General features: G+C 41.0%; 1 protein-coding gene across 2 annotated transcripts in view; it reads left to right on the top strand.

Annotated features, from left to right (window-relative positions):
- Positions 1–15,153, top strand: part of PKN2 (protein kinase N2) — a 73,099-nt gene that overhangs the window by 21,075 nt on the left and 36,871 nt on the right. For both annotated transcript variants that reach the window (XM_054979624.1, XM_054979623.1), the window contains one exon: positions 3,194–3,494. In XM_054979624.1, the coding sequence (XP_054835599.1) occupies positions 3,194–3,494 (301 nt within the window). The remainder of the gene's footprint in view (positions 1–3,193; positions 3,495–15,153) is intronic.

Genomic DNA, 15,153 nt, shown 5'->3' with positions numbered 1-15,153 from the left:
CCCCAAAAAGCTAAGGGTGGGGGGCGGGGAGGGAACCTTTTGGCCAAAATGCCATGAGGCACAGGGAGACTGTAGTAAAGACTGAGAATCACCTTCATCTTACTGTTCCGGTGGTGAAAGAAATGTGCTGGAGAAAGCTTTCTCTTTGTGCAAGTAAGGAAGAGGGTGATGGTTTTGCTCAGATTTCCCCCTTATTTCAGCCCAGCTCCCCCCCCTCCCAGTGCCTCATGGCATTTTGAACAAACCTCTGGTTCTGGCCTTTGTGTGGGGTTGGAGCTGCTAGGAGAAAGTGGGGAAAGATCCACATCTGTATGCAGTTTATAATATCCAACTAAATGACTGTTCTCTGCCAAAATGGATCCAATGCACATTTCTGTTTGTATGTAACTTCATCTCATCTGCTTTGATTCATTTGGTATGGCTGTTTGTGTTTTCTTGGGTACAGGACACTGTCACTTGTAAAGGTGATTGAAGATCTGTGGGGGAAGGGTGTCTGTGAACGTATCCTGCACCATTATATTTTTCATTGTGAGTTTTGAGTTGAATACAGTGAATTTAAACACAACAGCTTTGTTCAGATATCATGAAAGACTTTGGTTAAAGAAGCTGATTTATAGTGATGTCTGAATTGGCATAAAAACAGACTGACAAACCCGATGCTGTCTACATTGACTTACAGTGAATCTCAACCTCAAATCCAGCTCTGTTAGTAGAGATCCTTTTACTTGGAGGTAGTAACCTTATGGCTTGCAAAGCAAGTACTATAGACCAAGCTGTGGCCTCTTTCATTATCTGAAAAAATGGACTTGATTTCACTTTTATTTTATTCACTTAATTTTGTTTACTTGATATTTAAGTAAATGTTATTTTATTTACTTAATATTTAAGGTGCTGCAGAACTCTTTGTACTTTAAAAAATTATTTTAAAAAATTACAACAAACCTTATACAAAATAGAAATAAAAACAACAGTAGTGACAGGTCTACATATAAGCATTCAGAAAATGTTTCCAGATATCTAAAAATAAGTCCATAGGCAGTTATCATCAATATGCCATAACTTCAAACGTTGATAAGGTTGTAGGTCCCCAATCCATTGAATTACAGAAGGTGGTCGTTCATCTCTCCAGTGTTGTTAAACAAGTCTTTTAGCTAGTCAAACACAAATTTAATACATGTAATGAGTAAAGACCAAATATTTGGACACTTCCAGTAGGTCTGTCCTGGAAGTTACAACTCCAGCAATTAGACACTTTACTTAGTCTTTTACTTAAAAAGCACTGTGGTTCCAATATATCATAAACATAATTTTTTGCTGATTAAGTTACAGCTTAAGATCCATAGAAGCAGCAAGTATAAAGTTTAAGGCCCATCCCATGGCTTTGACAAAATTGAGCAATAGTACTCTTCACTTCTGTAATACATTCTTTTGTTTAGTAATTTAAACTGTGCATTAGTCTGTTCCCTTTTCAGCAAATGCATAGTGTTTAAAGCAAGCCCAAATACTAGACAAATAACAGAAAAAAATGTCCAAAAAAATTCATGCACCAGAAAATGTATCTGTAACACAGTATTTGAGGTATTTGTAAAAATACGTATTTGCTAACAAAAATAAATTCTGAAAGGGAAAATAGATCAAAATTAGTTTTAAAATTATTTGTTCATTAATTTCATTGGAAATACCAAGCACTGAAGATAACAAGTTTAATTCCTTACGTTTGAATTTTTTTTTTTAGTAACGTAGTATAACATCTGATCTGATTAGTATAGGAATTATTTTATTGTTAAGGGTAATATTATGATGGGATTGAACTTTAGCTGCCTGGGGCAAAATGAGCCCAAATTTGTGGACCCCTGCTCATTATCCTGAATTTTATATATTCTTTCATAATTGGCTTCTGAACCATTTCTAATCTGGAAATTTAATAATGCCATCTTGTTTTGTTTGCTTTTAGTGATTGCTTCTCAAATTGTTTTGTAGCACTAGTTTGTTATTAAAGTAATTTTCTGTTCATTTTCTCCCCTGTCCATTCTGTTTCTGATACGAAGAAAAAAAATTTATATTTGAAACTAGAAATAAAATGTTTGCTATAAAACCCATCAATACATTATTAATTTTCCTGGCATATTCAGGGCAAAACAATCCAATGAACCTAGTTAAATAGGTTCCTAAACATTTTTTTTCTTTTCCAAATCCTTGCAGTATCTTTCTGCTTTACGTGGCATCTTGAAACACACGTTGTAAACTTAAAATAGCCACCATATAGAATGCACAGATCTCTATGAAAAACTTTAAAAATTGCATGTCTCTCCTAATAAATAAGGTCATAATTACTTTGTATGTCATGGCAGATCAAAGGTTAGAATACTATGAGGTTGCTTGTATAAATATCTTTTACCTTCAGTCTCCCACCTCCTGTTATGCATAATTATACCTATACTTTTATTTTTGTTCAAATGAATTAGAACTGCTGCTTTCTGTTTAATAGCTAGATTATAGTGTGTGCTCTTTGAGTACTGCAAAAAAAATTATATTATTAAATGAACAGTTTCTATAAATATCTTTAAAGATGCTGTGACAGCATTAATTTAAGGGCTTATTTACACCACTGGGCATACTGGGCTAAAAACAAAATATGCTTCAAGTGTAATCTGCATGTCTGTTCAGTGGCAAATCAGAAACTGAAAAGAGCAATTCCTCAGCATAAACAAGAATTTCTAATTTAAGATGATAACCTGTCAGGGCTTTAGATGTCCCTGATCATGTATTTTGGTCTAAATTCATGAAAATGTTGTTTAAATAACTTTCAATGTATTTCCATCTCATTGTGGTACACATCTGTTAGTATGCAGAAATTCCTCTAGCAGGGATGTATTTAAGAGAGCCATCTAGGTTCACTTTTTTAACCAGTGAAAGCTATTGTTGTGGGCTAATATTTCATAGGTGTATAAGAGCAGAGTCAGTGTGTGTGGCAGATCCAGTGGAACTTAAATCTCTCATTGTTTAAAAATAGGCATAGCAAAGGCATCACTAATTTAAATCTGTTACTGGTTAGTGTTAATCAATACTCTCTGCATCTAATCCATTACAATGCAGACAGATGGTTAGCAAACAGGATTTCAAAATGTGTATTGGTTTTAGTTTGGGCAAAGTCTCATTTAATTTTTATACTCTTTTTTTCCCCCTTCCGTAGGTAGATGTGCGAAATATCCTTGTCTCTGACAACGTGAGCATTGGACAAAAATTGGACTATTCAGACACAATGGTACAGCAGAAGTTGGATGAAGTAAAGGACCAAATTAAACGGGAAATAAGGAAGGAACTTAAAATCAAGGAAGGAGCAGAAAACCTTAGGAAGGTCACTACAGATAAAAAAAACTTGGCTTATGTGGATGACATTTTGAAAAAATCAAATAAGAAGCTAGAAGAATTACATCATAAATTACAGGAATTAAATGCACATATTGTTGTAACAGAACCTGAAGATGTTACAGGTACAGTACATTAAGTTTACTGAGATTCTTGTTAAATTAAAGGTACTGTGGGTGGAATTCCACTTGCAGGATAGAACTTCACTGCCTCCTCATGCACCTAATCCCCCAGTGTTTTTCCCAGGGATCAGGGACCCCTATCAATAGTATTAGGTACAATATGGGGATCTTGAGTGGGGATCTCTCCCTCTAACCACAAGATCCTTCCAACAGTGGAAAATAATTTTGAATCCAACCCATAATATTCAATCCTTGACAATTAATCTAGAAGCACTTACAGTATTTAAATTTCTGAAAGTGTAATTCATTTTAGCCAGCTTCTAAATAACAAGAACTATTTTTGAATTCTTAAACTTATGTCTGTAGATGGTCATGTGTATATAGAGTATATCTATTTACTAATATGTGGAAAAGCAACTTTTGGAGTTTCAGATGATCTGTTCATTCACATCTTTATTATTTCTGCTTCTTGCTCTTTTAAGATGTTATAGAGTAACATGGAAATAAATTTGTGACCACAGATCATTACGTTAACACAAAAGAGGCAAGTAATAGAAATTCCTCTTACTATGTTGTCATTGAAATCGTCATCATCTTGCAACCAATATGGTGTGCTAGTATCCCAAATGGCATATAGACAAGTGCATCCTCATTCCAGCCCTCCTACTCCTTCAATAGTTGCACTTCTGATGAAAGAGATACCTGGATTGGACTTGAGAATTTCTCCTCAGTTCCTGATGGTTTTCCAAGAAAAGAAACCTTAATCCTGCAGTGCAGTCCTTGCACAGAAAGACAGAAAATGAGAGGTCCGCTGTATGTGTGGGTTATAAATAGAGCTGCATTCCTGGTGAAATGTAATGAAAATGGAATGTTTCTGTTCTGCAGAGATATAGCCCGCCTTCCTCTTATGGATTTGTGGGTGATTGTAAAGAAAATGAAGTAGAGATCAGCTAGACCTACAGTAGCTCAGACACATGGAGTATCAGCAGGGAACAGTGAAATTTTGCATAGACTGAAAAAGTTAAATTTTATACCATCCTGTAACTGCACAATACAATACATGATGGCACTACTTTTTAATCCCTCAGACAGTTGGAACCTACACTTGAGGTTTATTTAAAAAGCAGAAGAAATTTCAAAGCAAAAGCGCAGTACTAACCAATTTAGAGATTGTTGTGTATAAGTACCACTTAATAGTAATTTAAGCTGTTACATTTGGTGTTTATGTTTATTATGCAACTAATATAATGAAATAAGAAATTTCATCCTGTTTTTCAAATGGAATATTGTAATAGCTTGACTCGGTTGAACTGCAAGGGAAGTTCTACAAGCAGTACATGGCTTTTGTTTTCCACATCCTGGTTGCAGCTTCTGAAAAGCTGTTTCTGAGGGTTCTTCATCCCTCTGGATTGGTATGAGGAGCTACAGCAAGAAAGGGGACTCAGTGGAAATAGCCTGTTTGTTCAAGTGTAAATGTTGTTAACTTGTATAAGGGCAGGTTTGGAACTAAGCTAAAGCAAGCGATGCTTGAAGTGTTGTGAAATGCTGATGAAGCATGGCCAGCATGCTAAGACAAGTTTGTATAAATGTTGCATGCCATTTAGGGTGTTCTGTGAAAGAAATGTTAAAAGTTATACAGCTTGAACAGGGAATGATTTCTTACTTTCTATTAAAAGATATGGTAGCGCTTCTGGTAGCTAGAACTGCCTGACATACTATAAGAAAACTGAGATCATTTTGCCAGGTCTAGTGGAGGAATGGTTGCTTATTCTCTTTTTAGTTTAGACGTCAGTGGTCCAGACACCTGGGAGATAAATGTTAGCCATTGTGGAGTAGGCACTAGAGAGAGATTAAGACAAAATAGGAGGATATAGGCAAAGAAACTGACTTGTGTTCTGAACAAGCATACGTGATTATAGTACATGTGCTAGTAATAAAGTTGCTGGTCAGAGTGGGAGAATGTGCTCAAATACCACCACTGGAGTTTATTGTGTCTTGTATTAGTGAATTGCTGATTGTTTATGGGTTGTAGTTTCTGTATGCCTACCTAGTCTTTTTATGTTCTTCCCCCATTATCTCAGTTGGGAAAAGACTCTGTCACCCCCTTTATCATTATTGTTTTTCTTTAAAAAAAAATTAAGTCATGCCTTGATAAATCTGACTTCAGTTACAAGTATGCCAACTCTGCACTGCTGGTAGTTCATAGCCGTGATAGTGGTCGGCATAGTTTGCTTGTCAGGTTCAACCTGTTGTGCTGTGTGTCTGTTGTAATCCCATTATAAAAGTTACTGTCAAGTAGTAGGCTTGTGTTGATGGATCTAGTTTTGATGTGGCATAGCTGGCTTTATGGGCCTCATATGGGAGAGCCAAATTGCACATGACACAGTAGTCCTGTTATAAGAACTCCAGCTTTGGTGTTGTGTCCTTAAAAGATGCTGCAGGTGGGAGAGAAGGATGGGATCTGTATGCTTGGGAATGAGGGAGGAGATATCTCTTCATTTTTCTTTGTCAAGCTGTTTCTCCAATCAAATATACCCCACGAGGCTGCTTAAAGCCCTGAAAGATAACATACAGGTATCTGTCTTTTCCCCTTCCAGGGTGTAATACAGCTTGGATACATGGATCAAGCAGTGTTCTCAAAAAATACAATAAAGCCATAAAAACATAAATCACATACATTCATGTAAATATATCTGGTGAGCAGAAAGTCCATTATAATTGCTGTCTTGATGTAAAGTGCATTATTAAAATGACCTGCACAAAAATCCCTCTGAAAAAGAATGGTCTTGCACAGAACTTGACAGATTTTCTTTGGCTCTAGGAGCTAGCCCAAAAATTTAGGAGCAAGATTCATTTTTTAGCCTTCACAGTTTCATATTTTATTGACAACATTTTCTAATTATTGCTGCCATAAAACCTAATCCTAACCTCTTCTCATAATTTTATTAAAACTTTAACAAAAGTGTCATATGTAAATAAATATAGGGATAGCCCTGCTTATCTACAAAACAAAAAACTAACCTTTATCCCTGTCCTAATTTCTCCCCTACTTATGATTGTTCCATTATTAATTTAAAAACGCAGTTTAATTGGATATTTGAGCCAGTATAGAAAGCAGCTGCTTAAGAAATGAACTCATCTCTCACCATTGAAAGGTGTAAAGTTAATGTATACATAAGAAGTGATAAAAATGTACATATATTTTATGGCAAACATTTTTATAGCAAAATATATTCTGATGTAAAATGATAAATAATTGTACTTCTACCGAGGATTGCCAAGAGACTGCTGAAAATGACAATGAAATCAGTAGGCACAACAGCAACCTGGCACCTGAGATTTGTCAAGCCCTGGTCTTTCAAGCCTTCCTAAAAATTGGCAGTCAGGGTGCCCTCCAGGTTTCCTCCAAAAGGTCATTTGAAAGAATTGGTCCTACAACTGAAAAAAAGACTTAGCCTGAGTTAGAGATGGATTGAACATGAAGCTACCTTATACTGAATCATTGGTCCATCAAGGTTTGAGTACTGGCTACTTAGACTGGCAGTGGCTCTCCAGAAGTCAAGGTCTTCCACATCACTTATTACCTAGTCCTTTTAACTGAGATGCTGAAGATTGAACCTGGGACCTTCTTTACAACTGAGCCATGGCCTCTCCTTATTATGTTGCAAGAGAGTGTTATGAGCAGAAGCCCAGTTCAAAGAGGGAGATCTAGCCGTTTACATATGCACATCCCAAATCATGAAGGGTCTTAAAAGGTAAACACCAGCAAATAGGTAGCCTGAGTAGTTGTTTCCAAAGAAACAAACAGACCTGCTGTATGACAATCAATATTGTGTAGTGCTTAGAGTGTTGAGCTAGGACCTGGAAGATCATCATTTGAATCTCCACTACTCCATAGAAGTAGGGGTGTGCAATTCAGGTTTCCGATTCTGGATAACTACCAGAATCGGACCCAGTTTGTAAAGATTCAGGATTTCCAGCATTGTGGGCCCAGCATTGTGGGCCCGATTTGGGAATCCTGAATCAAAGCTTTCCGAAGTGATTCAGATCACTTTGGAACACCTTGGGCACTTTTAAACCCCTGTGCTCTTGCTGCAGCTGATTGATGGGCTCCTCAGCTTGCTCCAGCCGGCCATTTCCTTCGCCCACTGCAAGAGGGGCCAGGGAATTCCCTGGCCTCTCCCACAGTGGGCAAAGTGAGCCCCCAGTGGCAGGACAGCAGGTTTAAATCTGCCACCTGGCCTCTTCCTTTGTCCACTGCGACAGGGGCCAGGGAATCCCACAGTGGGCAAAGTGAGTGGGAGTAGGTTTAAACTTGAACTTTTCTAGCCACTTGCAAGTGGCTAGAAAAGTATAGATTTAAACTTCCCACCCCACCGCTTATTTCACCCGATGGGTGGGGGGGGATCCTCTCATCCCTCTCACCAGATGGGAAGGGGAGGAGGGAACCCCCTCCTCTCCCTCCCATCAGGTGAAATAAGAGGTATGGCGGGAAGTTTAAGTGCAACACTTTTCTTGCCAATTGCAAGTGGCAAGAAAAGTGTTGCTTTTCAGTGTGCTCTGAGTCTTTACAGAGCATACTGAAGCAGGTCAATAAGCAATTTCCAAAGTAATTTCTGACCTTTTTCCCACTTCGGAAATTCCGAAGCAGAAAATCTGAATATTTTTTTCTTGCACACCTCTACATGGAAGTTTGCTTGGTGACCTTGGGCTAGTCACACACACCCAGCCTAATCTACTTGACACGTTTTTATGAGGATAAAATGGAGAAGTGTCCAATGTAAATTGCCTTGGGTCCACGTTAGACAGAAAGGTTGGGTATACATGAAGCAAGTAAAAATAAATAATTGAAGCGTATGGCTTGTATTTAAGGTTAACCCCTACAGAGCATATTGCAGCAGTACAATCTGAAGGTTTATAGTAAAAGTAAGTCAATATAGGTAAGTCAGTAGAGGCCAAGTTGGAAGACAGTTTACAAGCTAGTTGTAACTTAAGGAGAGTGCTGTTAGCAAGAGCACCAACCTGCTTTTCCATAACTGGCTTGGGTCCAGAAGCATCCCTAAACTCTTTTACACTATTTTACAAAGATAAATTCACATATGGAGTACCGTTGCAGAACTCCAGCCTTGAGTTGCTTCCAACTAAATTACTGCCACGCTCAGAGGCTAGGCGCTGGTACAAGCTGGCATTGGCATAGGTGGTGGATGAAACAGCTTACAATCAGTCAGGCAGTCCAAGTTCATACACGAGTAAGGCAGTCCAAGATCAAGTCCAACAGTCTGAGTCCAAACACAGGCAAAGCAGTCTGATAACAAGACAGACAAGTGCAAAGTCAAGAGTCAAGCCAAGGTCCTAAGCTGAGGGTTCAGTCCAAGGGGGAGCAAGCTACAAGGTGGGGTCGAGAGCTTCCAGGCACAAGACTCAGGTCGCAGGGAGTAGCAAGCTAGGTTGCTTCCACGCCCTGCCCTGCTCAGCATCTTCCTTTTATCCTCTGCTCCAGTTAAGGGGTTAAAGTGCAGGTGTTTCCTCCATGCCTGATTGCAGCGCCTTGTTCTCAGAGGTCAGTCCCAGCTGGCCTTCAAGTGAGCGCTTCTGCTCTGCTCCCAAACCTGTCCTTTCCTGGTTCCTCCGTTTTGAGGAGGGCTCAGGGGGGTTCAATCCTTTGTCTCCATTGCAGGCTCCTCTGGTATAACTCTGCTGGATCCTCTAGTTCCTCGTCCTCCAAAGAGGGCTCAATGGTGGGTGGTACAGTGATGGACCGAGGCCAACCTATGACAGTTATTGATGTGTATCTTCTCCCCCTATTCTTGTGCTGTTTAGTAACTTAGTGCTCTGATAGGTTTTGTTTAGAGATTATAGGCGTTGTGTGCACAACATGCACTCATAGTGCTGCATTGGCAGAATGGCAGAATGTCACAAGGTAGGACTGAGGTGTTCCCTTCCTAATTTGCTGGACAGGCAAATGTGCTACAAGATCAGCTTATCATGCAGCATATAATATTTGCACTAACTGGATCAATTTTTAGCAGGTTTCTTAATGTAATTGTGTAACAGATATTTGTCAAAGCATATGGTAGTGTTTTACCTTAGTTACAGTTTTAACCTTTTCTAACATAACAGAAAAAAACTATCTTAGCAGCTATTTCAAGAAGATGAGATGAAAGACTGGCAGGCGCTTAAGTCTCTGACATAAGCCAGTATTTTCATATGTAGCATTATTGTGTTGGCTCTTAGGCTCAGCGGGTTTTCTTTGTAAATTGAAAAACAGCAACATGAAATAGCAGTAACCATGACTTTTGATTACTGTTTAGATTTTATGTATTTTTTATCTAGTTTAACATTTTATGAAAGGTATTAGTTTATCCTGTTGGGCAGAGAGAAAGAGAAAGCATATCTTTCATAAATGGTAAATATTTCTCAGAAAGAATGTTACAAAATAGAACAAACGGGGATATTAACTGACCTTTTTTTTAATTCTAAGGATTATGTTTTGTGTTTAATCTTGCTATCTCGAGCGCATATAGACATGCTTCCTAAGAGAGATTTATATTTGTTTCACACTTTATTGAGTCAGCGAAGCAACTAAAAGCATGACTGTAGAATGTATCTGGAAGAAAAACTATTTGTCTTATTCTTTGCCTCATATCCCAAAATTTGTTTATATATATTATAGGCACATACTAAAAAACAAGTAGGAATAAACTGGGAGAATTCGGGGGGGGCGGAAGAAATGGAGATGGGTATAATGATGATGTAACAAATGATAATTCCATGTGTATTAATCTATGCATTTGGGGGGGGGGGAGGAATCTTGTTAATTGGTCTGTCTTGTGTCCTTGCAATCTGCTACTGCATTGATAGCCATCTTGAGTCTAAGGAGATAAAACCTGATATAAGCATTTCAAATAAATAGCAGTAAGTATGCAATAGTAACCTTGCTTTAAAAAAATAACCCGTGAAATGAAGTAAAGTAGCAAAGCTTAAGAAAGTTAACTAACAACATAATTTCAAAATAATTTTAAAACATATATATGTGCTAGAAAAGCTCACAAGAAAATCCTAGGAGCTTCTGTCACATATAACATCCATGCAGCTAAATAAAATTAAATAATTATAAATAAGATTAACTAATTAGCAAAGGGTGTTTTGCAGGCCATTTGGGATCCAAAATTCTGGTTATTCACAAGTTCCTTTGGAACATATTGAAAGGTACATCACTCAAATTTATCACAAAATGTGCAGACTAGTAATCCCTCTTGTCGGGGGTTGGGTGTAGGGTATTTGAATGCCGAAGAGCTTCTCTGAACAAGGCATAAGTAAGGTAGTCATGTCAATTTAGATCTCTAAGTGGGAGTTTGGTACCTTAAATGCCTTCTTGCATTTCTAGTGTAATATGGTACCATCGAAGAACTGATAAAACCCGACAAATGAATGGCAATGAAGCTATTTGTATGCTGTGAGATTCTTATAGACAGGCAACTATAGTTACACCTCTATAGTGTCCTAAACTCCTGATCCAGATTATCTGGAAACAGATTTGCAATCGTATATACTAATAATTAAGTGGCTCTCATCTGTGGATACTTAAATCCACAGATTGGGATAATGTGGGAGTGGGGGTGGGTGGGAAGCTTATTTAGCAACCAGGGTTGCAGAAGAATCTTAGAACCTGGAATAAAATGTAAGGGGGGGGGGTAAATCCCCCTCAAACAGTTTACTCCTCTCTGTGCATGTGCAGACCGTGGGCAACAGAACAGGCCCGCTGAAAGTGATGTACCACCGCGCTGTGATAGGAGCAGGGCTTGCCCCCAAACACTGGCTGCATTAAAAGCTCCTGTGACCTAGGAGTGGGCCTCACCTTTACCCGGCTCTGTCACCGTGGTGAGCACAGCCAGTGGTGAATCCTGGTCCCGGCACCATGGAGATGGTAGGCAGCAGCAAACACAGTCCCCACACTGCAGCAAACCCAGGCAGTAGTGAATGCAGGCTCCAACGCCACCTCAGAGCAGCCCCCACCTCTTCTTGGTGCTACAGCAAACCCCTGCCACATCCCTTAATGACCAAATGGCCAAGCAGTGTATGGGGGCTGGAAGCAGGCATTTCCTCCCACCTGCCTTACTGCTTAAAGGTCAGAAAGACAGAGGCTTTGAGGCTCTGAGAAGAAAGATAAGGAGGGGAGGTAGGAGAGACAGAAGCAAGAAAAGCCAGAGGAGGATGAGATTCCCCCTCCCAGCAATTTCCCTCCTTCCCCTACTGTTGCTAAACCTTAGAAATACAGGGGGAGCCCAGAATGTTTCCCAACATTCCCCCCTCCTTGTGATTCTCTTGGGCCCCTACTTGTACTCTTCTGTATTCAAATAGTAAAGTTCCTAAATGTGATCCTGGAAGATATGTTAATTTTATCAGTAAGTTGATTGCTTTACACATTTTCATTCAAAGGTCAGGAAAGCTCCTGTTCATCTTCGTTCTTCTGTGCCTCCACACATGGGACTGCGCAGGCGCAGGCCAGCCGCCGGAGAATTTTCTAGAGCTTCCAAGGCTCCGAAGGGGCCGTTTGTCGCGCGCCTCAGCGACCGTCTTCCCGCCCAAACGGTCACGTGATCCTACAGCGACCAACGGCCCCTTCCCTCAGTTCTCTTCTTGCCGCCGCTTGGAGAGAACGTGAGCTTCGTTGCTCTGTGCTTTTTTGTGCTTCGTGCTTTATTCTGACTGATTGCTTGGCTTTTGACTTCGGACTTCGTGACCTCGACTATTCTCCCTCTGAGGCGGAGGACATCTTGGGTGATTCCCACCATCCAATCAGGGAGGCAGGAACTAACTTTCTTCCTCTTCCTGTCTAGCCTGTGGGACCACCCTCTCTTCAGTTCTGTTCCTGCCTCCAGGGAGAGCAGTTCTGCAGCAGACTAGCTCTGCTGCCTTTTTTTCTCTTTATCTCTTATTTATCTTTCTTCTTCCTCAAATCATTCTTTACCTTACTCCTTACTTGCTTCATTACCTTACTCTCCTCCCATTTCCTCTTCTTTTACTCCTCTTGCCAAAGAAAGAAAAGAAGAGGAAGAGATGGTCTCTAGAGAGTCATCGGACTCTGAGGAAAGCTTCATGGAGAAGAATTTGGGCTGTTCCCACGGAGAGCCATCCTTCCGGTGGCGGGAACAGGCCCAGCCAGCACCAGCATGCCTCTGAGGCTGTATGGGTTCCCTGGCAAGGAGAATATGGGCTGTTCCCATGGAGTGCCGTCCTACCGATGGCGGGAACAGGCCCAGCCGGCACCAACATGCCTCTGAGGCTGTGTTGTGTTCCCCGGCAAGGAAATGGCCTTGGAAGAGACGCAGGCCTCTCAACAGCCCCCTCTTCCACAGAGGGAGCTTGTTCAAACAGCGTGCCTCAGCCAGCCAGCTGAGAACAGCGCCACCTGCTGGAGCTCAATTTTGGCGGGAAACAACGCAACGCACTTGCCAATCTCCTGGCAGGAGAAACACGGCTGAAACATAATCCAGACACCCAGAGCTCCAGCCGACAAGCCCAGGAGGGCCACGTAAGTGTTCCCCCGAGCGTGTTATACCTCCAGAATTCCTGTCAACAATTAGACTGGCTGTGAGGGAGAAAATCCTGTTACTTTACCAGTCAGAAGCACCTTGGCCCTATAAAGATTCCAGGAATCTCCTCAGCCCTGGCCCCATGTGAATGTGCCCATGCCAATCTCCTGGCTGGAGATTTTACAGCAGGCCTTTCCCCTTTGGATTTAGCCCTGCTTTTACAACAGGATCTAGCCCTGCCTTTCCCTGTCAGATGGGTAATGTATAAAGGGCGCAATTTTGCCGGTGTCTTTGAACCTTTTAACTCTTAAGACTAACCAGGAGAGAGGAAATAGTGGTGTGGTGTCTACCTCCTCCTCCCTCCATGAGTAAGGCTGTAGCTCTGTGGAAGAGCTTCTGCTTTGTATGCAAAAGATCCAGGTTTGTTCCCCATTAACTCCAGTTTAAGAGTTTAGGTAGATGAGGAGAAAAACCTCTTTCTGAGACCCTGGTGACCTGCTGCCAGTCTGAGGAGATAACACTGACCGATGGTCTGAGTCAGAATAAGGCAGTTTGCAACGTTTATCAGTCAGGGATCCCCACGGAGCAGGGGGATCACCCTCAGATAGAGTTTGTAATGACAGGGAGAAGGATGAATTCCTTCAGATGTGGCAAAGGAAGAAATATCCCTACCAGAGCAGTCAGTCCAGCTGTCAGAATCTGAGGTCTACCAGAATTTACACCTAAGACATTCTCAGCCTTAGAGCTGTAAAAATTAGCCTTGGGGGAGTAGGACCCTTAGACTGGGAATACCAAATCCAGCCCAGGGAAACGAGTCACTTCCTCGTGAAGGTTCCTCAGAAAAGGTCCTCCCATTTCCAGAATATTTGTGGAGAAGGTTCAAGGCTGAGTGTTCTACACCATAAGCCAATTAATAATCCTCAAACTTGGTCCCCCCAAAAAACTGTACTTACTACCTTTCTTTGCTATGAGTTGTTGCAGGTACCTGCGATGGAACCTCCAGTGGCTACTCTTCAGTCATCTGGGCTCTGGTCAGAAGATGGGTAAGGATCAGTCAGAGACCACTTAGACAAGAAGAGAGAGGCCATGCTAACAAGAGCTCACGAGGCCATGACCATGGCTATTAAGGCTACAGCTATTGTCTCTATTGCCTCAAGAGTGTCAGAAGTATGGATCTGGAAACTGATCCAACTCCTCCTATACAACAATAGCTGCCCCCATTGAATGGGCAAACAGAAATGTAAGGGTCAATACCTTCAAGGCAGACATCATCCTGGATACATTTACCTTTTTCTTCTAGGATTATGGTCTTGACAGCAGTGACAAGCTGGCACACTTGAGTAAGAGCATGGCCAGCAGATTCACACTCTAAAAATATCATCCTGGCTTACCTCTTTCAGAGAGACAAGCTATTTGGGGGTGCCCTGGGAAAGATCTAGATTGAGACCTAGGACAGAAGAATGTGTTGCCAAAAACACTCAAACAATCTGAGAGGAGATCCATTGGACCTCAGCCTTTTATTCATAACACGCACTACTAAGGTCCAGACAAGATTCCAAATGGCCATCCTGAGGTTAATCTAGGCAACCCTTTAATAAGGGGGGTCTTTTTAAGACCACACTTGTAGTATAGCGGTTAAATAACTGAACAGTGATGCAGTCCTCTGCAGGTTTACTTCTCACGGCTGCCATGAACTTTCCATATGGTCTTGGATAAACCAGTCCTCTCAGTCCCAGCTCTCCAGCTGTATTGTGGGGATAATGCTTACCTTTTCCCAAGATCAAACAGACAGTTCTCCACACGGGGAAAGAGATCAACCTTAATACCCAGATCTCTAAGACAGAACTTGCTAGCTGTCCCGTGAGAGGCCAACTACTCTTTACCATCAAGCTTAGGTTGACAAGCAGGCAGGCCTTACACATAGTCTCACAAGGCTATTCCATACAATTTGAAAGCTGCCCTCCAGAAAGGGGTCTACTCAATCTTCTTCTCAGTCCCTAAAAAGAATAGGGACTGGAGGGTGTTATTAGACCTCAAGTTTTTTGAACAAGTTTATCAAATTATATCACTTCTGAGTGGAGACTCTGGGCTCAGTCGCAGTGACTAATCAATCAGAAGAACACATG

Source organism: Eublepharis macularius, chromosome 5 (assembly GCF_028583425.1).
Source record: "Eublepharis macularius isolate TG4126 chromosome 5, MPM_Emac_v1.0, whole genome shotgun sequence".
Classification (NCBI taxonomy): Eukaryota; Metazoa; Chordata; class Lepidosauria; order Squamata; family Eublepharidae; genus Eublepharis; species Eublepharis macularius.
The sequence above is the reverse complement of the archived record's forward strand: the minus strand, read 5'-3'. Positions and strand labels throughout refer to the sequence as shown.